Here is a 22856-nt window from a genome sequence, read left to right as displayed (position 1 = left end):
AGTTGAACTATATACCATTTTGATTATTGTGGTTTGAAATCGATTTTAATGGTGTCATATAAGTGAACTTTTTCTCAGAATTTCCTTGCTTATATTCTTCCATTAATTTTTTTTTACTTAACTAATTTATTTTAATGGGAGGATAACTACTTTACAATATTGTGGTGGTTTTTGCCATACATCAACATGAATCAGCCACTAGTGGGCATGTGCCCCGCCCCCCATCCTGAACCCCAGTCCATCCCTCTGGGTAGTAACAGAGCACTGCCTTTGAGTGCCCTGCTTCATGCATCGAATTTGCACTGGTCATCTATTTGACATAACTTCCATTAATTTTTGCAGTAGAATTTGATGAAGACAATTTGTACACACTGTCTCCCAAGAAGATGATGTTAAGAATCATTGTTGACACTCAGAATCTTACAAGAGGTACAGAACTGACATCACCACGGAATATGTGACACTTGCTTAGAAAAGTGTTCTTCATAATACTCAACATGAAAAGATCTTCACAACACTCAACAGGGGACACATATAGTTTGGAGTGTTTTACACTAAATTTTTGCTTTAACTCTCAAAACAACGTTTCTATTTCCACTTTAGAGACATGGAAATTGTGGCTGAGTTTTCACTGTTTGCTCCAGGGCACGCAGCTGGCACACCTTGGTACCAGGACCAAGGGCCAGAATTCAGACAGTAACTGCCAGATGCTGTGCTTTTCAGTCACTATGCCTGACCACTCTCAGGCTGTCTGAGGGTGCAGAGGGTAGAAGTAACTTAATAATTATACTTATCTTTAACATGTCTTTCATCTCTATTGCACATAGCACTTTTACATAGTTTGCCTCATTTGTGCTCCTTTCTTTGTTCAGAACATATATAGACGCATAGTTGGACATGTTGTTTATTTATTTGGCCGTCCTTGGTCTTAGTTGTGGCATGCAGGATCTTTAGTTGCAGCATGTAAACTCTTAGTTGTGGCATGTGGGATCTAGTTCCCTGACCAGAGATCGAACACTCCCCACTTACAGAATCTTAGCCACTGGACCACCAGGGAAGTCCCTGGACATATTGTTCTTCCTGGAGAATTTAAGCCAGGGTGGAGAACAACTCACTGGTCTATATCTTCATGAAGTTTCTCTCATCAAGGCGGTTTCTATAGCTTTATGGTTTCCTTCATCATACACATTAAAAATTGTGGCCATACATCAAAAGGCAGTTTGTAAGTTGTTAAAAGGTAATTGAAGTTGAACATTATTCAGCCATGCTTGCTAATGAAATCCTAATTTATCCTCATTACTTAGAGAATTTTATAAAAAAAATATTGGGGGGGGGGTAGAAGGGTAAGAACACCAACCAAAACATTAACCCTTTTAGATTTCACCATAAATGCTTATTTCTACCTGCTGGGAGAAGGAAAAAAGAAACGTGGGCAAGATTCATACCCACTGGGGGTATGTGAGAGCTACTTTTGAATTGTTTCCTTAGTGGCAGCCAGGTTTTCTACTCTCCCCAGCACTGTGGTCCTCAGGAAGGGGGCTGGTTAAAGTCCATGGTAGGAGGTCCAAGAACAACAGGTACAGGCAATCTTCACCACATAGCAAGGGGAAGGGAATATGGGAAGAGGAAGAAAAAGTCAGGCCAGGAGTTTGGTTTCTCAGTCCTCAATGGCCCTCCGCTTCTGCCTTGGGCTTTATTTCAGAGGACAGGTTTGGGGAGATAGGAACCCAGACCGTTAGGTAATGAGGGAGGCTATAAGGAGAGTCCCGGTCATGTCCAACGTGGTCTCTCGCCCCTCTAGAGTGTACAACTCAGTGATTTTTAATATGTTTATAAGGCTATGCAACCATCACCACTATCTAATTCTGTGATATCTGATTCTGTACCTGCAGCTTTTTTTTTTAGCACATCTGCAGCAGAACGGAGCTACTAGTTCAAAGGACCAGGCTGATGTTTTCTGCTTGTGTAATTAGGAACTTCCAGTGTTCACTCTGTTTTGATACTCCAAATTCTGTGTGTATCCAAAAAGCTGATTCTTCAGAAAGACATGATTTAGGTAGCCTCAATTATGTGTGATATATCATGTCAGAACCGAGGTTCCCTAAACACCAGTCTCAGTGGAAGTAGCTGGCTTATATATTTGAAGAATATATGCAGATATCTTCAGCATGTTCATATAAATTATAAGGTAGTGTGACCCAAGCACTTCTTTAATTACTATAGTTTCTTTGATTCATAATCAGAAATTCTGACTCAGTAGAAAGCCCTTCTTTCTTGTCAGTGAGTTAAGTAGATGGGCAAAAGATAAGTGCACACAGTAGAGGCATAAAAAGAGGATCTCATTTCCAGAAAATAGGGTGATTTCTTGAAAATCACTTAATCACTCCTATGAGGAAATAGGCAGGGGATCAGAAGTTCTATTAACCTTAGCACCAGGGAAAAATTAAAACATGGCTAAAGCATCCTAGTAGTTAGAGGAGAGAAAGGCAGAACACCAGAAGATAGGGCCAATAGAGGAACAAGAACAAAGTAACAGGGTAGAGAGTGAGGAAAGAAGAGAGCAGAAACCCAGATGGATACAGAGCAGAAGCTCCTGCTGTCAGAGGTTACATTCAGAGATTAGAATCTGGATGGACCGAATTGTTATGGAACCAGGTTCATCTTGCCTGAAGCACAGTGAACCAAAATGCTGAGGTTTCCAGCAAAGCAAACAGGGGAACAAATCTTAAACCCATCTCCCAACCGAAGGCAAGGGGCTTGGGGTATTTAGGGGATAAGGAAGAAGTTTGGACTGAGGCATAGGGCTTGAAGGGCATGGGGACGGGCATGTGGGGGGTATGGGGCACATGGAGGGGTGTGTGGGGGGAAGGTGATTGCCAAAAGGTGTGATAACAGTCATTCTGCCCAGGTGTAACTAATTACAGCCCTCTGTTGTCAAAAGGTCACCAAGGGGACAGCTGCCTGCACATGCCCAGTTGAGGGGTCGGTCGGTGGTCCCATCCGGTGTTAATAAGCTCAGTTCCAACTTGACATAGCTGATGCCAAGTTCCTGGAAAACAACTGCCACAAACATCTTGCAGTTTAGGCTGCTTACTGCTTGGAAGATTTGCAAGTCTTCGAACAATCTAGATTAGTGAAGGCAGGTGAAATGGATTTAAGCCATGCTTTCAACATCTTTTTAGATGATGTTTTTCTTTTAATATAAACCCAAGGCAGTTCATTTTAAAAGGCTAAAAAACAAGGGAGATGAGCAATGTTGTAATTATTTAAAAACAATCGTATTGCTTAGCCACTCTAAGACACGGTGAAGGAACCAAGTTTGAAAAAGTTAGTGACACTATCTTGCAGGACAAGTTTGTGGCTCTTCTAGGAGCAAGTTTGTTAAAGTAAGTCCCCAGTGTTTGGAGGCATAACCTTAACGGCATCAACTATTAATATTTTATATGAAGTTAAGACTGAGGAGGTCAGTACCACCAGGAGACAATGCCAGGTTCCTGAGGAGATGGGATGAAGTACATGTGCTTTCCCCAGTCCTGGGGGACCTTCCAATGACACTTTGCTGAAGAAATATTGCTCTGACAAAGGCGAACTGTCATCCCAAATAGGCAAAAAAAACTATGATATTCTAAAGAGACATAAAATGTTCTCTCATAAAAATCATTTATTGGTACACCAGAAATATCCATTTTTTTTCTAGTACAGGAGCTCTATGTATCTATAATTGCAATTCTGTGTAAACTACGTGTTACCAGTCACTAGAAATCTAATTAGCAGGATGAATTTAATAAAGAACAAGAGTAACTATGAGTCTACAGCGGCCCAGCCATCAAGTCTCATTGGAGAGTAAATCAAATATCAAATGAGTGTTGGCCTGCAACAGAGTGGTTCTGTAGCCAAGAAAAACCAAGGTGGACACAAACAGGATAGCACCCATTCAATAAATTAGGTACACTTAATTAGAAAAACACCATAGCAGATAGAAATAATCTAAATAAAGCACAAAAGTAAACTATTAGCTATTTACACATATTACTTTTTGCCCAAACTTTAATTTGCTAGCTTTCCAATCCTACTGCTTTTCTTTTGTTACTTTTTTCTTTTTTTCTTGGTGAATTTCTTGACTCCCTGGCAAATATTTAGACAACTAACCAGAACTTCTTTCAAGGTCCAACATTTTCTAAAACTTCATGTCAAACAAAAGAGTCTGAAAGGAAGCTTACTTATATAGGTCTATCTCTACATGGAAGTAATAAGTTTATTATTCTGCTATTTTGCTATTATCTCTGTTAAGAGCAGAGCAGTGACCTACAATTTCATTTTCCTTCCAAACATTAATTGAACTAGTCCAGAAAGGTGGGTTGTGATGGCAGCTGAGCGGATGGACAGTTCACCTGTGACAGGCACAGAAAGTGAGTCTAAATGGAGACAAGCGCATTAATCCTGAGAATGGAATGCTGTGAGCTGCAATTTAAGATCCCCCATTACAGAGAATGAGAGCTCCTCCTTCTGGTTGTTACTTTTTTTTTTCACATTAAGTTTTTAAGGCTTAGTATCACTGCAGCATTAACAAATAAGAATGCTGACATCATACTAAAGAAGGGCTTTGTGATGAATGGCAGCAGGTACCATAATTAAAATAGCACAGTTAGAAAGGCATTGAGTTGGTATGTTTCTGGTGCTATGGCCAGACTGTATGGATTTTTAGCATCATTCTGGGGGATCTGAAAGATCTTGCCAATGAGCATCTTTGGCCCTTTTTACTTCCTTTCTAGTACTAGCAACAGTTTGCAATAATTTTATTTTTGGTTTGTTCTCCTGGGACAATATAAGCTCCAGGAGGGCAGAGACCACACCTGTGTACTCACTATTGTGTCTCCAGCATCTAGAACAGTGTCTGGTCCATAATAGGTTCTCAATTAAAAACTTGTGATAAATAAATGAACCAAATCATGAAGTCCCCTGGCCTGCCTATGTTTAGAGACTTTCCAGTTTCAATCAGTGACCAGGGTTTCTGACCCGTCCTAATGACCCAGATGTCCTTTGAGCCTACACTGCTATGAACCTCTATGCAGTTGTGTAGCTATCATTTTTGTGCTTCAATGGATAGTAAAAGTTTTCATTGCTGAAAAGACTAGCTATGCAGAGGTAACGCTGCATGAGAGGTCACAGGGCAAGAACACTCAAGAACATTCTAAATGGCAAGCTCCAAGTTCAGCTCATTCTTCCCTACCTCTCCCTACCACCTACCTCTTTGACAGAGAGCTTAAGAAAAAAGTTATTAGGAGAATTTTCTCTTGGCAGTGCCAGTTTGTAAGTCACCAATGACACGATCGGAAGAAAAACAAAAGATAACTCACCTACACAAAAAAGTAATGTAAATAAAAGCAAAATCTGGGTTTGGAAACAAAGTGACACGGTGGGCTGTCTAGGTCCTCTGTTGGTTAGAACTGCTGACTATGGAAGAGAAAGCAGGCTTTACAGCAGTAGAGAGGCTGGAGGGGAAGGGTGTGTGTGGGGGCGTTGTGGGTATGAGGACCAGCGTTTCTCCTTCTCTCTCCCTCCAGGTCTGGCTGAGCTCCTTGCGGTCACTCTCAGGCGGGAGGTAAGAACAGGCAGCTGGCGCCTCCATGGCACATTCTTAGGCTATTGATGCTCTGCTGGAGTAGAAGTCGGGGACTTGGAGCCCCGTGTGAAGCGTGACCTAGGGGAAGAGACTGTGAGTCCTGGAGGCACTTTAGGAGCACCCCCCCACCTCCACAACTGCACCCCCTCCCCAGGGCACAGTGGGCTTGTTCCTAACTCAGCAAGGGATCTGTTCACTTTCCTGTAACATCTATTCTAGTAGACATCACAGAGAACTCCAGTAGAATTCAGCCTGTACTAAGAACCTGGCCACCATGCTGGGCTCCCTGATCCTGGAGACACTTGATAATATGATTTGAATTCACCTGCCTCTTCAAAGAATTCTGGGGAGATTGTGTTCCTCATGACTGAAGACAGAGGCATTGATTTGCAGGTAGCAAAGCCTGCTGGCCACATTGCAATGGTCACTGCCATATCCATGGATAAAGAACAGATGAGCAGACAACCCTTCCCCTATTATTTGTCCCCTAGTTATTTCAGTTAGGATAAGCCTTTCACTTTCGGATGGCCTAGATGACTGCCAAGAATGAGGAGACATGGGCACTTAAACTATTTCACTGATTTCTGTCTAACCTCAGACCTCAGTGGACGGCTGTACCAATCAGGCTAGAACCATTTCAGGCAGTGCTGTCTGTCATCTCTCTCTACCTTGTCCCTGTCTTCCCCAGTCTAAGAGTCTTTCTCTGAAGATACTCAGAACATCCCAGAAACCTCTAAAGAGCATTGAATATAATAGTCTTTGCAAGGGAAACAGCTAGAAAAGCGGAAAACTTTGAATGAGTGTTTTCCAAAACACACTTCTAGGGAAATCTGTGGCTTTCTTTGGTCTAATGTAGAGCCAAACTCTTGATGGATTAGATTTCAGCCTTCCAGAAAAACCCATCAAGTTGCAGCAAGAGAGAAGGGCAGAGGTCACTGGGTTGCAGTCACTTCTACTGAACATACTGATAAATAACAATCATTTTTAAAAATAGCTCCCAGGATGGTAATTCTGTATGCAACAAAAATAACGAGCACTGTGTTGATGCTTAAGCCCTATCTTTTGGCAGCCATTTGCTGAGTGAAGTTCACAGCCAGTGTCGAGTTCCAGCTCAAGACGGAAGTGAGCGCTCCCATCTCAGCAGTGGCTGGTAGGGCACCTCCTCTCGCATGCCCTGATCTGTTCTCCAACCGCCCCCCATCTGCCCCAGCTGTGGTTTCCTGGCCCCTCTTTGCCTGTGTGAAGCCCTTCACATCTTAGAAACTTTGTCCTGGCTGTTCCCTCTGCCCGGAAAGCCTTACCCAGCTCACTCCCTCACTTCCTTCAAGGCTCAGCTCACCAGTGACTGCAATAAGGCCCACCTATGCTGACCACCCTGTTTAAGACTGCCACTGCCCTCCCTCCCCTGGCACTGTTGGTCCCCTAGCCTTTCCTTGTCTTCTCTCCACTGCATATTGCCTTGTTGTTGCTGTTGTTTATTTGCTAAGTCGTGTCTGCCTCTTTACGACCCCATGCACTGCAGCTCGCCAGGCTTCCCTGTCCTTCACTAACTCCCTGAGTTTGCTCGAACTCATGTCCATTGAGTCAGTGATGCCATCCAACCATCTCATCCTCTGTCGCCCCCTTCTCTTCTTGCCCTCAATCATTCCCCGCATCAGGGTCTTTTCCAATACTGCCTTCTAATATATTATATAATTCACACAGCTTATAACTGTGCTTATTATTTACTGTGTCTCTTGTAACTAGAATGCAAGCTCTAAGAGGGCAAGATTTTCATTTTTGTGTTTTCACTGATAAGCAACAATACTTAAAATACTTCAATAGTGCCTGACATATCAAAGGTACTCAGTAGATATTTATTGAATGAGCAAATCAGAAAACCCTGTTGTTTCTATTTACAAAAAATCATTACTGACTTGCAGGCAGGGACTATGTTTTCTCTCCCTAACAAAAGCGATAAGACTGCAGTGGAGATGCCCCAGATTTCTAAGCATCCTGTTAGCACTTCAGGCTCACACCTTCACTTCTCAGGCACTCCTGGGGCTTTGCGACAGTCATTTCATTTGCTTTCAGGCCAGCGGGTTCAAGAGTTTCCTTTCCACCAGAGAGGAATCTAGGGCTCAGGAGGACAGTCATTAGCCTGCCACCAGAGAATCCCAGTTTCCCCCGCTGCTGTTCACCAAACTGTGTCTAAATATAATGAAGAGGCTTCTGCTGGTCTGGAATTATCTCCCTTGTCACGTCCGTCCTGCCCCGCACCCCCCTCTCCTCCGCGTCTTGGTCTGGGCTCTCCAAGGTGGGGCCTAAGCTCACCGACCCGTGGGCAGCCTCACAAATGGAGCAGCCGCTCACCTGCACGTTCCTGTTGAGGCTGACGGCTGGGAAGAACAGGCCCTCCACGTTCTCAAACGCGATGGGACCTTGCTGTTCGTCGTTGATAAAAAACGTCAAGGTTTTTCTATTGAAGTCGAGGAGGACCCCAATCGTGGCCCCCTTTGTGATCCCTCCCTCAGTTCTGTGGAAAAAGAAAACACGGGGTTTCACTTGCCCATCCTCCTTCTAGAAGCGCCCTGTTTGCATGGTTAAACCAGTATTTCTTAACCTGTTTAAAATTATCATTCCCTACCCCCGGAACCTTTTAACACATTTTTTCCTCTTAGTGACCCTGCCTCACATACAATTTTAATGCCACAGATATACTGTTTATCTTCTCATGTGCTGTATGTATAGCTGTGTTGTGCTGTCCTCAGTCGCTTTAGTCATGTCTGACTCTTTGTGACCCTATGGATCACAGCCCTTCAGGCTCCTCGGTCCATGGGATTCTGGGATTCTCCAGGCAAGAATAATGGAGTTGGTTGCCAGGCCCTCCTTCAGGGAATCTTCCCACCCAAGGATCAAACCCACGTCTCTTATGTCTCCTGCTTTATATAGAAGAGTCTCCTGCACTGGCAGGCGGATTCTTTAACACTCACGCCACTTGGGAAGCCCATGTATATAAAAAAGTAAGATCTGCTTGCTCCCTGAACCAATTCTCACGCCTCCGTTGAGAATGCACAGGTTCACTGCGCTGCTCTGCTGTTGCTAAGAGTGAACCCCTTCACACACAGTGTCCACATGGAGTCACAAGCATCAAGCGCCAGGAACAAAAAGTAGCCTTTAGGCTATCAGAACTTTGCCTAGAGCTGTGTCTCAAGTTGTGAATTAAGCATCATTCAATCCAAAATGATTTAATTTGAAAGTCAAAGTAAAGAGGCACTTAAGCTGAACCTAGAACACAGGCCTGAAAAATTGGATCTGGGGGCTCATGCTATCCATTAACCAGAAAAACTCATTCCAGAAAGATAGGAATTTGGGGCATACTGAAATTTAATTGAGAAGCTAGAAGCTCTCTGGCTCAGCCGTCAAAAAGAATTCATTTGAACCAGTCCTAATGAGATGGATGAAACTGGAACCCCTTATACAGAGTGAAGTAAGCCAGAAAGATAAAGAACATTACAGCATACTAACACATATATAAGGAATTTAGAAAGATGGTAACGATAACCCTATATGCAAAACAGAAAAAGAGACACAGAAATACAGAACAGACTTTTGAACTCTGTGGGAGAAGGTGAGGGTGGGATGTTTCAAAAGAACAGCATGTATACTATCTATGGTGAAACAGATCACCAGCCCAGGTGGGATGCATGAGACAAGTGCTCCGGCCTGATGCACTGGGAAGACCCAGAGGAATCGGGTGGAGAGGGAGGTGGGAGGGGGGATCGGGATGGGGAATAAGTGTAAATCTATGGCTGATTCATATCAATGTATGACAAAACCCACTGAAATGTTGTGAAGTAATTAGCCTCCAACTAATAAAAAAATTAAAAAAAAAAATGCCAACATTGAAGAAGAGGAATCTCCTCTCTGTAAGGTGAAATAATTACACTGTAGGAGCTGGAGTGATTGTCATTGGAAACAAATTGTGTCTTATGCTTTAACTGATGGTTTCATAAAAGCTGTTAAGCCTGGATAATCAGATTTGTCCTTTTCCTCCTCACTGAGATCTAGCAGTACTGAACTTTAGCTTCACAGACATGTGAGATTGTTTTTCTTTTCCCCTTGGGATGCAGAACACAGACTGCGCACAGTTTTTAAAAACACAATATATATTAAATATGTTAAAAACACAATATCAATTGCGTCTTGGCAATTTCTCAGTTTCAGTAATGACGGCCCTGGTGACATGCAGTTTACATGCAAGGAGACATGTTCTGCTTTAAAAAACTATTTCTCTGCATAGTACGGCACTTGCGTTATTACCCCTTCATTCCAAAATAAAGAAGTTGAAAGGGAAAAGTAAGTGGGGTACACAGGTGATGGCATCAGGGATCTGGCGACAGAGGGTCCCTCAAATGTGAATCGCTGAAGGTAACAGCTTATCTACGCATAGTAGGATTTGAGACTAGGCTGGAATGGCATGTGTGTGTTGCAGTGAAAAGGGTAAAAATGAGGAGTGAGTCTTTTTCTTTCCTGTTCCTGAGAACCAGGAAGATAAAGAGAACAGTGAGCAGGCCTGAACAGTCCTAGTTTTTTTTTTTTTTCACTTCAACTGCTCCTAACTCTGTAGGTCTGTAAGTTTGCTTCTTTTGCCCCCTAACTCTGCAGGAGCTACACTTCACACCTATTTTCCTTTGACTCTGTGCTGCATACATCCCCTATCTGGTGTTTACCCTTATAACACCCTTCCCGTTGTAGTTACACATCAGAAAGAAGGCCACAGAGCCATGGGACTGCCAGACTCAGTTACTGGGTTACTGACACCAGCCAGAATGACTGTCTTTGAAACAATGCAAGAGGAAGAATCAAGATCCTAATACCTTTGTTCCTCATCGTATAGAAGCCCCTAGACTCCCTATGGTGGGGGAGGCGTGAGCCTACTGTGTTCCCCTTTCCAGTGGCTGAGAATTTGAAGCCACCTTTCTATTTCCTCCAAACTCTGTCTCCGTATTTTTCATCCGGCTTTGGTGGGCAGAGAAGGCCACGATTTTGGCCAGCAACAAGAGCTCATGTCAAGGGACAGTGAACGAAGCATGACTGAATGCAGATGTAGAGGCACCATCCAAGGGAAGAGGAAGTGGAGGCCCTAGGAGGCTAGAAGAGAGGCAGTGACCAGCACAGAGAGAAAGCTGAGACAGTGGAGCCCACTGCCTACCTCCGCCCGACTCACTTTCCTTCTGACTGAATACAGCTGTAGTCTCCCACATCCCCATTCCAGACACCAATAAGAATGTAGCCTAGGGATGTATTTGAGAATAAGGTGGACCAGGTTCCTAAAAGACACTTTTCTACCTATGAAATTTGTGAAAAATACATTTGAGGAAGAAAACACAAACTAAATGAAAAAGGAAGTCTAGAGAAAATATTATAGTATGAGTTAAATTATACTTGCCTAGATTTTGGTGGTAAAGGAAAACCTAAAACAATTCCTGTGTTCTCTTTCCCCAGCAAACTGGCTGCTCTGAATCCATATATTAATAAGAGGGTTCTTCAACTATCCAAACTGGCATCCATAAGATTTAAATATATCATAAATTTAAATAAACCCATAAGATTTAGTTTAAATTAAAGTGCTCAATACCACTGAACAGTGGTACTGATAATAATGATAAGACAGTGGCTTCTATTTTCAGATGCCTTTGATGGGAAGCATTTTTGCATGTCTCATTTAATCATGGGAGCATTTCTGCATGGAAAAATATGATTTTCCTAATTGGTGGATTTGGAAGCTGATGTTCAGAAAAACTGAGTATCTTGTACGCAAGTGCTTTTCTGGTAAGTTGTAAGACTGTGTTTTAGAATCCTGGAATGTTTTTCTATAATGGATATTCATGAGGATTCTTAGTTTGCAGCCCTAAGTGGAATACAGCAATGAGGGGTCTAAGAAAGTGCTCATGTCCCTGTCATTGTGCAAAAAGCAAAACACCAGGATGGACTTGGCTAAGAGCAGTAGAAGGTCTACTTAATCAAGATGGTCTGCCCGACTTCCTTCATGTTGTCTACTTAATAGGTCTCTGAACTTGGGCTATCGTTCTGGACCAGAAGCCAACCTGAAGAAGGCTTGCTTGCAGGGGCTGCAGGGTACCTGTTGGTGTGCGAGTTGTTGTGCATGAACCAGCTCCGGTTATTGTCCACATACATTGCCCAAGCTTTGTCGTCCTTTCCTAACATCACATCCTTCATCACATCGATGCGAGCCACGCCAAAGGCAGGGTCGGGGTGGTTGTCGTAGCGATCCACTGTCAGCTCCCAGTAGTGGACGCCCTTGGAGAAACCGGTCTTCCCCAGCACCACGCGGTCATCGTAGCTACTGCAGGTCACAGTCAGGTTGTCATTGGAGAAGATGATGTCAGAGTGTGCCGAGCCAGGGTCGAAAGCAAACCAGGCCACTGGGGACAACAGAGGGGAGGGTGGTTGGTTACTAAGATGGACCCAACGAGTTCACACCGTCAATTACTCCTGGGCAGGAGAGGAGTGTTTTGTCCCATTTTCATGCTTCCATGCGGGAAGGAAGTGTCCAGAGCCAGAAGGGGCCATGAGTGAGCAGACAGGGGGCACGTCCTGGGCTGGGGCTCTCTGCACCCAGAAACAGATGGATGACACACGACCGATTCAGCAGGGGTTACCTGGCTCAGACTGCACTCCCAACCAGGTGATCCGGGAGTGAAGTGGCATCAAGTCCCTTCACCCAGTGACTGGCAGAACAGTACACCAGAGACATAAGGGAAGAGGGATGCACTAAGAGGCCTGTGTAACCCTGAGACGGGAAGGCTAGTAACTAGAGTCCTAGATGGAGGAGGGATAAAACACACTCAGTGAAATACGGAAATACTCCTTCCACAGAAGTGCTCAATTTAGTTGTTTTGAAAATTTCCTCAGTGTTAATGAAAACTCAGAAACTTTGGAGCTATCAGCAACAGAAACTAATTCTCACGAGTGATTGAGACTTGGATGTAAGCCTGGTTGCTTCTTTCATCACAAATACAGTGTGCGTGTTACTCCTAAAACATGTAAAAAGTATTGGCGATTAGGTGCAGATGGAATGATGTCTTTGTATACAGTGCTGTGCCTGGGTTCTAAATGCCACCTACCAAGAACCTCCTCCGGACAGACAGAATTGCTGATTTATCAAACTTGTGAACCACCTCACATGCATTTTGGTCTTTGCTATTGGTAACAGAATAAGGTTATTCCATACCTGCCAACAGCTTTTTAATGTCAACTGTTGTCATTCCAAGTGAAAGGCATGGGAGAGAGAAATAGGAGGCAAAATTGACACTGATAAGAATACACGTCTCTTTTGATAGACTAACACCAAAAAAGGGCTAAGTTTAAAACTGCATACACTATAACCATTGGTCTGATTAGTACCTTTTGCCCACAAGTTTTCTGCTTATAATGAGTGCTTGCATTGTTGTACAAGAAATCTGGGGGGAAGTAATCTTCTTTGAGGTACAAAATTTAAAAATACAGGCATCTTTTCAATTTTTTCTAAGTATGAGAGAAATTGCTATAGTGGGATTTGAATGACAATTCAACAATTTTTATTGACATAGAATAAGGTGCTACCATTTATTTTGTGAAGGGAATGGAGCATACCAAGCACATAAGTAAAAGATAACAATTACAATAGGTATACTTGCCTAATTGAGAGTAAGATGCAGATTGTGTCTCAAAATTGCATCCTATAAAGAGATACTACACATCAAAGCTATGAAACAACAACCAAGTCAATAAAGATTATTTGTATACACATAAAAAGCACCGGCTGAATAGTCACCAGAGGCCTGATTCATGAAAAACCAAAGCCCTTTTTATATTAGTTTACTTGCTGGAGTAAAAACTGCTTCTCTGCTCTTTCAAAATGAATAGTAGATCTTTTTTTTTTTTTTTTTTAATTTAATAAAGTCTCCTCCAATTGTTTCTAAACTGTAGAGCTTAAATTTTTATTGTCTTCTAAGTTTAACCTTTTCCATTAAAGTTTTCATATTCAGAAGAAAATGAGAAAAATTCATCCAATTGAAGTGGAGAAATCACTGAATCTTGATAAAGCTCCATTCTACATCACTATTCCATGTTCTTCTAACTCTGGTTGTGCAAAAAGGCCTTTATTGTGACTTGGGCCCGAGTCAAATGATAATTATAGAATTAAATATGTGGTGCAATCCATATGTTAATAAAGACATCTGGTAATTATTAATAATGACATGAAATAAATGTAATAAAGACAAAAATGACCTCCTCTCTTTCTTAGATTGTTTTACTACATCATCCTTTTCACCTAAGGGAGGGGAGCCGGCATGGGGGCTGACAGGGGTGGAGTGACCTCAGAGATACATTAGAATCACCTGTGGAACTCTTGCACCCACCTCCCCCTTCCTTAATATTTGGATATTCTTACCTCTTCCATGAGAGGCTTCATCAGGGTGAATGAAGCATTCTAGTCTTAAATGTTCAAAGGCGTGTGAACTACAATTTAAAGTGGTGCTAGTGACTGAAATGTGTTTTTGATGAGCACCAGGACATCTCCTAGAAAGGATCATTTAATTTTTTTTTCAACTCAGTAAGGCCTGTATGTGCTAAATTAAGGATAATCCACTGAATTGAAAGAATTTTAAAAGAATTAAGAAAACACCTTAGAAGGGACTAATGATTGAATTAAAAACAAAATGTAAAGACTATGACTTTACTTTTGGTTACTTTATTTTTCTCTGAGATGAATTCCTATGCAAAAATGGCTGATTACTTATGTTTGCTGCCACTGCTACTGCTAAGTCGTTTAGTTTCTATCAATTATCTCAATTCCTACTCACAGGTGAGAACTTAGTGAGTATGGAACACATGGAATTTTAAAACTGTATCTCATCCAGCTCTGGAAATAAATCTGCAGAATGTGAATAGGGCTTTTAAATTTTTTAAATGAATCATGCCTTGTGCAAATCATTTTCAAAACAAGTTTTCTGAAATCTTTTTACACTACTTTAAATACACCATCGTACATTTAAGGTTCAACGATACAACAATGGTGTCAAATACAGCCATCAAATATCCCCAAACCCACATTTCATTTTATTTTTCAGACAATATACACTACAAAGACTATAACAATATTTCAGTACATTAGACACAAGTGAAGAGTTCCATAACAAAGCATGTTTAAAAGCCAATAGTGCACAGAGAAACAAGAAGAAACATAAAAGCACAAAGAAAAACAGTCATTTTAAGAGAGCTTGAAGTCCCTGCATCCTTTTTGCACTGTCATGCTGTGGCCTTCTTCATTCCAGGATGTGGGATGAGCAAACAGAATAAAATAACAAACAAAAGAAGCCTCTGGAAATGTAAAATGTGCATCATGTGTAGCCCTGATTACAATATAGTCCTGAAGAGATCAAATGGGTCTGCGTCTTAGACGTTTTAAGATTCTATTTTCTAGACAGAGTTCACGGAATAGTATCACTAGTCCAACTTGAAACCTGAAACCCTGTCACAACCCTCTCTGCCGTGGGAAACTTCGGGAGGCCTGACTTCTCCGTGACTCCCATCTTTGGGCCTGAGGCTAGTTAAGGCTTTCTGATTTAGCTGGTGATTGTTCCTTCCCTTTGCTTAGAAAAAATCAGCCTTGAGTACGACTGTCTGACCAGTGAGCAAGGCTTTTGCAGAAAAGACTTTCACTTTCTACTCTCTGGTTTGCCTGCTTTGCATGATGCATTCTGCTGTTGGCAAGTTTTTTACTTTTTCCAGTAAAGATCTCTTGAGTCTATGTTTAATCAGACCACTCCAGGCTGGATGCACTGATCCAGTCTCCCAGACACAGCTGGTTTCCTGGATACAGCAGGGTTGCAAACCTCCAAACTAAGGCCATAGCCTCCCCTCAGCCAGCACCTGTGCGAGCTACGCCATGGCATGTGATGACAGAGCAGGGTTCCCACGGTGGTGGTACCAGCTTGTGCAAAAAGAACAACTTCACTCATCACTTTTCAACGCCATTATATACACTGACCACAGCTTGATGTTAATCCTCACGCCACACAAACAAGAATGCCACAAATCTCCCATCATCCAAATGCTCCTCATACCGGAAGCAGGCCACAGACATAGAGATTAGCTCTCTGCCCTCCGCACGCACATGAACAGCAAGAACAAAACAGGTATTTCCGAGATGCCTTCAAGGCACAGAGATCAAGAGGAAAGGTCAGACGAGCTCGGCTCACCCGGTGCATTGAGAGACTGTAAAGAGGAATGCAAGCTCAGCTGGTGGGGTGAGGATCGGAAATCAAAGTAGGCTCTCCCGGGGAAGCTGGGTTGTAGATTAAGGGTGGAGGAGAAAGGACTCATTCTACGGAGCGGCAATCTTTCCGAAGGCACTGGAAAAGGGACTGTCTGTTCTTCTGAGTCTGTGTCTAAATGTAAGATCAATGCAAACTAGAGATCAGAAATCTGCCACCTGCCGTGCACGCTTCCCCAAGACCTGCCTCACGAATGCATTTTCACAAAGCCTCATCCACCCCATAGAGGCCAATGTGGTTTAGGGAATTCTTGGCAGGACAGAACTCAAACCAAAGGATACTTCAAACATAACAAACGATTGTCTTCATTTTCCCTCGATTTTCATGGGTACAGAAAGTATTGGAAGTTTCCTTTTAATTAAATATCTTTAGAGTTGAACTTAGAAACCTTAAATTTACCCATTGATGACCAAGAGATCAACACTTTACCCTCTTCACGTCTATTGGGTATTACTATCTGTACAACAATGGTCTCTGAAAAGGTTTCTATTTAGGTGGTGACGGTTTTTACTAACTCTATGCTGTTCCATATGCTCCCTTTTCTCTCTTAATATATAAATTTCTGTTTCTAAATGGACAAGATGGTTTTTCTATAGCAGCATACTCAAGATTTGCTCTTTAAATCAGAGAAGGACAGTGGGCTGAACAAGCAACCAAGAAAGGAGCCTTATCTTTGTTTCTGAATTAAGATCAGCTCTTAGGGGTGCCCTTTAATATCTCTGGTTCTCTAAGAATAAACGATCACGGGCAGTGGTGAGGTACATTGGTCTTTATTGACAAAAATGTCTTTATTTTCAGATAGTCAGGTCTGGAATGAAGATGGCTATTATACTATATATATATATATATATATATATTAGTAAGGACATATCAATTGCTTCAACTAGTTTTAGAATTTAAAGTAATTTAGAGGTAGTTTCTCACCTCTAAATTACTGAAATCATTCCTTTCTCGTTTGTTAAACAATAGGTGGCTGTAGGCTGTAGAATGATCCGGTCAGACACACATGTTTTACCAACTGGGGACTTCTCAGAACTCAATTTGATAGTAACAACTCAGGAAATACAGATAGCATGATGGTAGTATTCTAGTTCCAAAACCACCAAGGAAATTTCTTCTCACTGAAACAATAATTTTGTTTTGATGGCTAAAGTGTTCCTGGGAATATTTTTCTGGTTTGAGTTTATTAGCATGTTCCTCTGTATTGAACACATCCTTATTCTATCAAAATGCTATTCCATGCATGCTCAATGTAGCATATGCGTGCAGAATGGGATCCTATTTGAGAAGCTCAGAGCAGGGCACTAGCAGGTTTCAGTTTAATACTGCCAACCCAGCCTCATTTTCATTTTTGAACTTATAACATTAAAATGAGCTTTTCAGGCTACTTTTTTTTAGCTTTGGGGAATTTTTTTTTCTTTTCTTAATAAGTACAAACGAGTTTTTCAGAGAAAAGGAACTGCTGTTTATGGAGTTGAGGCATTGTGTTCCCAATAATACATTCCAATTTTCTTCTACCTAGACTTCATAGGGTTGGAGTAAATTGGCATGTGTATGTGTGACCATTTCTTGTTAAGAAATGATTTAAGTTATAATTATCTCAAAAGAGAATTAGTCTTTTAGTTTAATAGAAAAAGTTGAAAGACAATTGCACAACACCACAAACTAATATGGGCATCTTTTAGGGGGAGAGTTTACAACTGTATTTATCTCAGTAAAATATTTTTAACAAGAATTTTCTTAGAAATGTATTTTTCACCAGGTGATAACAATTAATTCATTATATTTAAAATGCTTGTTGCTCCAATAATTAAGGAAAAGGACATATATAATAAAATGAATTCTGGAATATACTGAACCCCTGAGTAATCATCTGAAAACCAGTGAAGAGACATGTACTATATCCAGACTTGGGGAGCAAATCCAGCCCCATCATACTCACCTCTTCTATTCTCAGCACCAGGAAGAAGCACCTAGAGTTGGTGATGGGACCACTCTGCAGGATGGGTGCTGAGGGCAGCTATGGTCATTCATGGGGTTAGTAACTGAACACTAAAATGGTTAGTTTTTCTACCCTTTTATGTGAACCATTACTGATGACCCAGTTTTCTTGAGTTCTCTCAGTCATGTTCTCTATTCAGGCAAGCTTACTTAATATCCATGTTACCCAATCATTCCATCTCTGCTCTGAGTTTTTCTTACCTGTGGTCTCCCATACCCTACCAGCTGGGCTCTTACCTTGTACTCCTATCCCATCTTCTCTAAGAAGTTTTTAAAAAAATGTCCTACTGCTCTATGAAAACTGTCCAAATGGAGCATGAGAAAGAGAGAGAGAGCACTTGATCCCAGCAAGATGCTCTGTGCCTTTCTCCCTCGGCACAGGGTGCAAATGTTAGATCAGTCGCCTATAGGTCATATACACCACTTGATGATACCTTAGGTTGCAGGAGTCTTAGAGGGAAGACACTTATCTTGATATCATCTGAGCAGCAATAATAAGCTTCCCCTTGAAGTCCCCTAGGTTAGGGATCTCATCGCCTCTGGGCAGCCCCCTTCTGTTGTAGTTATTGCTTACACTGTTCTGGATATACCACTTTGGGAACCCTACTTCTCAAGAGTAGCATTACTATCTGAGGCCATATTCAAGAGCAGTCACGGTTTCCTTTAAAAATAATCACTTTTCTGGGGTAAATAGAATTGATTTCCAATCTTTCTTCTAAGGTATGGATCTCAAATCTTTACTCTCCTCATCGTGCCCCTCTGGATATGTTCAAAGACACGAACCAAAGGCAATAAGACAATACTGGGAACAGTAATGCTACACCCATGTTCAGCCAAATCACACAACTCACACTGAGTACACACACAGCTATGGTGTGTATTCTGTTTTATACCCTGGGGTGCAGAAAGGATGTAAACCCACTTGCTTACCTTCCCTCAAAGCATAACTACTGAGATCTGGAGAAGGCTTTTCAGCCATTAAAATTCTATTAGTCATGACAAAGAGGAATTGGGTTAGAGTTTTTTTCAGAATACATGATATAAAGCTATGTTTTAGGTCATAGCTAATATTCAGGATAATTATTATTAATTTTTAACACATTGGTCACTAGAGAAAGACAAATATCTCCTTAAATATTTTAAATTTCTTATGTTTCATCACATGTAGTGATCCTGTCTGCTGAAGAGCTTTGGTAAGCAAAAGCAGTTTAGCCAAAAGAGCAAGGGAAAACAATGCCAGCTGAATACTGGTGTAGCAATTTTGGGCATATCAGTAACTCTGGGAGAGGGACTATGTTTATAATGGGAATGTGTCAGGACACGCTTTCCCTCAGCTCCGTCAGTGACCATCATTCTCCTCTGGTCTTTGCCTGGACCACTTTCCCTGGAACTGGTTGATTCTGGAGTTGGGGCCTCTGCTTGAAAAAAACAATCAAGGATTATCAAAGCAAAGACTGACTGGGGACCAAACTTATTATTTACTGACTTTTGGGTATGAGGCAAAAAAAGGATATTTAAGTGGTGTATCTCTTTTTGACTTACTGAATATTTATTTTATTTTTTCATTAGCAGACACTGTATTAGAACTGAGTAACTAAATGGGAAACATTTAGAGAAAATCTGTCTTATACTATTGATTTTTACACTTTTGAAGACAGAATTTCTTGACAGATTTCAACATGTACAGTGCACTAGAGATTTCTATGGCTGTTGTAGACTCTTTGGAAATGTGTAGTCTTTGAGGTGTTAATTTTGGAATTCAAAGAGGAAAAGCAAATTGACAGGGGTTCCTTATGACAATGTACATTAACCCAGCTTCCTTTATGCTCTTGTAGAATTCTTGGTTATCGTCCTGTCTGGTATGGAAAGCTTCATAACTTAAGCAGCCTTTGGACACTAGTTCAACAAAATGGTTGTATTTCAGAGCAAAATAAGGCAAAATATGTCACTACGAGTTGCACAAGCGGCATTAAAGATGAGTTCCAGTTCAATTATAAACAAGCTATAAAATAATTTCCTTTTGTTGGGAGGACTTTAAAGAGACCAAGAAATGAATGAAGAAGGCGAAGTTTCCTTAAATGATCTAATAAGCACCCCAAGTCACAATTATGTCCCACTGGTACATAATTTATAATGAAAGGTGGTATTTTAATCTTTCTTAAGTGTAGCATTAATCGCAGTTGAGAAGTGAGAAGCAAATCTGTTTTGACAAGCTCCTTTTAAAATAAGAAATGAAACACCCTCTTTCCACCCTGGGACAGTTGCACACTCTGTCACCAAGTCCTCCATTCCAGTTTAGAACATCAGGTCATTATTTACAAGGAAACTATTAATACAAAATATTGGATGCAAAAGATACCGAAGGACTAAACTGCTCCCCAGAGGGTCAGATACAAAGTGCTTTCCCCAGAAGCAAAAATAGGGTTTGGATCCAATTCAGTCCTATGAAAAATCAGGAAATTCCCTGGGATGTCATACATATTGTCAAAATTAAAAGGAACAAAATCTCTTTTTCCTCTGGGCTATCATTATGCCTCTCACTTTGGATTTTGTAAACTCTACCCGAATTTGCTCAGGTATGATTTACCTACCTTGAAGAATTTGTCCTGGAAATGCATATTCTTCTAAATAAACACAATTTTGGGGGGAGGTGGTGGGCTGATGCTCAGAGTCAGAAAGAGTAAAGCACAGGCAGACAGGAAATATCTCCAGTGGACCATACACTGTTCTTTATTTGATCCTTTATTAACTATTCCTATTAGTGTTGCATTTTCAGTATCACAGGCAGCCTCTGAGAACCACTACACCCCTGGAGGATACAGGAGGTGGCTACACTTGTTCATAGCATTTGCTGAAATAATTAACAGCTTTCAGCAGTAATTTTGAAGAACACCAGGGTGTATTCATTATAAAGAATTTAGGGATCATCTAAGTTTAAAGTGTTGGAGACAAAACCAACCCCCTGCCCCCCAAAACAAAAACAAAACCCTGAAGTCCAGAAAGATTAAGGAACTCATTTAAGTCACACTACCAGCTGTGATGTGACTGGATAAGGACACAGGCAGATCAATTCCTGGTGGATACAATTTTGGGGGTGGTAAGGTCATTGCTCTGTTTTGTGCCTTGGAAATGTATAAAATGTAAGGTTGATGCTATAGGCCATGGGGCATGTATTGGTGGTCTCAGGGGTGACCCAGCTTTGTGTAGATGATCTAATTATCATTCTCCAAACCCTGCATTATATTGAGGATGAATCTTTCTTATCTATATATAGAGTAGTTCTGGGGACTGTGGTGGATTTGAAAGGCAAACACATCACCCTACCCTTTGGGATTCTGGCCACATGGGATGGGTGGGCTGAGACCAGGTGAGGTTCTTTTTCTCCCACAAGGTTACATCTTCTCCTGTGGGATGGGGGATGTCTTAGCGCAGCAAGGTTTAAGAGTGCAGTAGCTACCCCGGCCCCCAATTACTATAAAATATCTGCAAAGAGATTGTGAACAAAGGCATCTGGGGTCATGCTGGGCCTACATTCTGCCTACATTCTGCCTGCATCACTGAATATTCTCTGGGTTATTTCCTACGGTGTGTGGGAGAAGGCACTATCACACTTGAAAGGGAACTGTGATGCTGAGAGTCTAACGGGGAGAAAAGGGCATTTTAATCTTTATGAATAACCTCTTCTATGTCCCCCTTTTAGAAAGCAATTTCTAAGACATCATTTCAAGAATCCCAACCCTTTAGCTGTCATTAGATAAAACAATCCTGGAAAGTGTTGGGCAGGTGGCTCCTGTGGATGTTCAAGAAAGAGGATGCTTGAGAGCACATTTTCTCTGTGCTCTGAGCTCCTGTGTGTGGGCAGTGCTGGAATTTACAGCCTTATCTACAACCTGACTCTCTCACGATCACTGATTATTCTTCCCACTTGGCCGCACAGTTGAGATCTGGAGGGCTGAGAGCTTCTGTGAATAAGTAACTTTTCAGTTTCAACCTGAGCAGGTATCCCAGTTCCAGATCTCACTTGGTGGGGTCCTTCCAGGACCTCAGAGATGCAGCTCTGCCATCCTTTTCCTTCTCAGGCAGCGACTGGTCACTGCTAGCTGAAAAATGTCTACACTGGGGAGAACCTCAGCCTGGGCAGGTGTGCGTGTGTGTGTGTGTGTGTGTGTGTGTGTGTATGCATTAAGGAATGACAGCCATTCCCACGCCTCCTTCTTAAAGCAGAAATATCAGCCTGGGCAGGTGTGTGTATGTGTGTGTGTGTGTTAAGGAATGACAGCCATTCCCACATCTTTTCCTTAAAGTAGGAATATTATTCTTTAGAATAAAACTCTAATGTGACTCTTTGAAAGTGTTAAAAATCATATTTCTGCCTGGGGTTTCTGGATGAATATGTGAAGCAGCTACACAGTACTGCTTCTACAAGCTGTTTTCAGACGTCTAGCAAATAGACTTAGGATAGTTTTCTCTCTTTCCCTCCTTTTGGTTGAGTGCAAATAGCACTGTTCTCATGTCAGCATCAAAATGCACAGTGCTGGGCATTGAAGCTGAAAGGCTCAGTCCTGACACATCATTTATCCTCTCCTGGGCTCCATTCTGCCATATGTAAAGTGGGATAACAAGAATAATATTTTTCTCACAGAGTGTGGTAGGCAAGAATAATGACTTGCCAAAAAAATTTCCATGTCATAACCCCAAGAATCTGTGACTATGTCACCTGATATGGCAAAGGTAACTTTACAGATCTGAATAAATTAAGAATCTTGAGATGGGAGATTATCCTGGACTACCAAGGTGGGCCCAAGGTATTTAATCACAAGGATCTCTTATAAAAGGAAAACGGGAGGATTAGAGTCAGAAAGAGACTGGAAGATGCTATGCTACTGGCTTTGAAGATGGAGGAAGGG

At 41.7% G+C, this 22856-nt stretch overlaps 1 protein-coding gene across 8 annotated transcripts in view; it reads right to left on the bottom strand.

Moving 5' to 3' along the window:
- Positions 1-3641: 3641 nt before the first annotated feature.
- The window catches only part of TRIM9 (tripartite motif containing 9), a 118308-nt gene continuing 99093 nt past the window's right edge, over positions 3642-22856 (bottom strand). For 2 of the 8 annotated variants that reach the window (XM_043920692.1, XM_043920691.1), the window contains exons 8-13: positions 15874-16062; positions 13306-13347; positions 12861-12884; positions 11748-12051; positions 7976-8138; positions 3642-5701 (exon numbers count right to left, since the gene is read on the bottom strand). In XM_043920692.1, coding sequence (XP_043776627.1) covers positions 5639-5701; positions 7976-8138; positions 11748-12051; positions 12861-12884; positions 13306-13347; positions 15874-16062 — 785 coding nt within the window. In that variant the 3' untranslated portion in view covers positions 3642-5638. The remainder of the gene's footprint in view (positions 5702-7975; positions 8139-11747; positions 12052-12860; positions 12885-13305; positions 13348-15873; positions 16063-22856) is intronic. The other 6 variants (XM_043920697.1, XM_043920698.1, XM_043920695.1 and 3 more) reach the window with 5 other exon arrangements.

This window comes from Cervus elaphus, chromosome 12, assembly GCF_910594005.1.
Source record: "Cervus elaphus chromosome 12, mCerEla1.1, whole genome shotgun sequence".
Lineage (NCBI taxonomy): Eukaryota > Metazoa > Chordata > Mammalia > Artiodactyla > Cervidae > Cervus > Cervus elaphus.
Note: the sequence above shows the minus strand (reverse complement) of the source record. Positions and strands in the feature narration are given on the sequence as shown.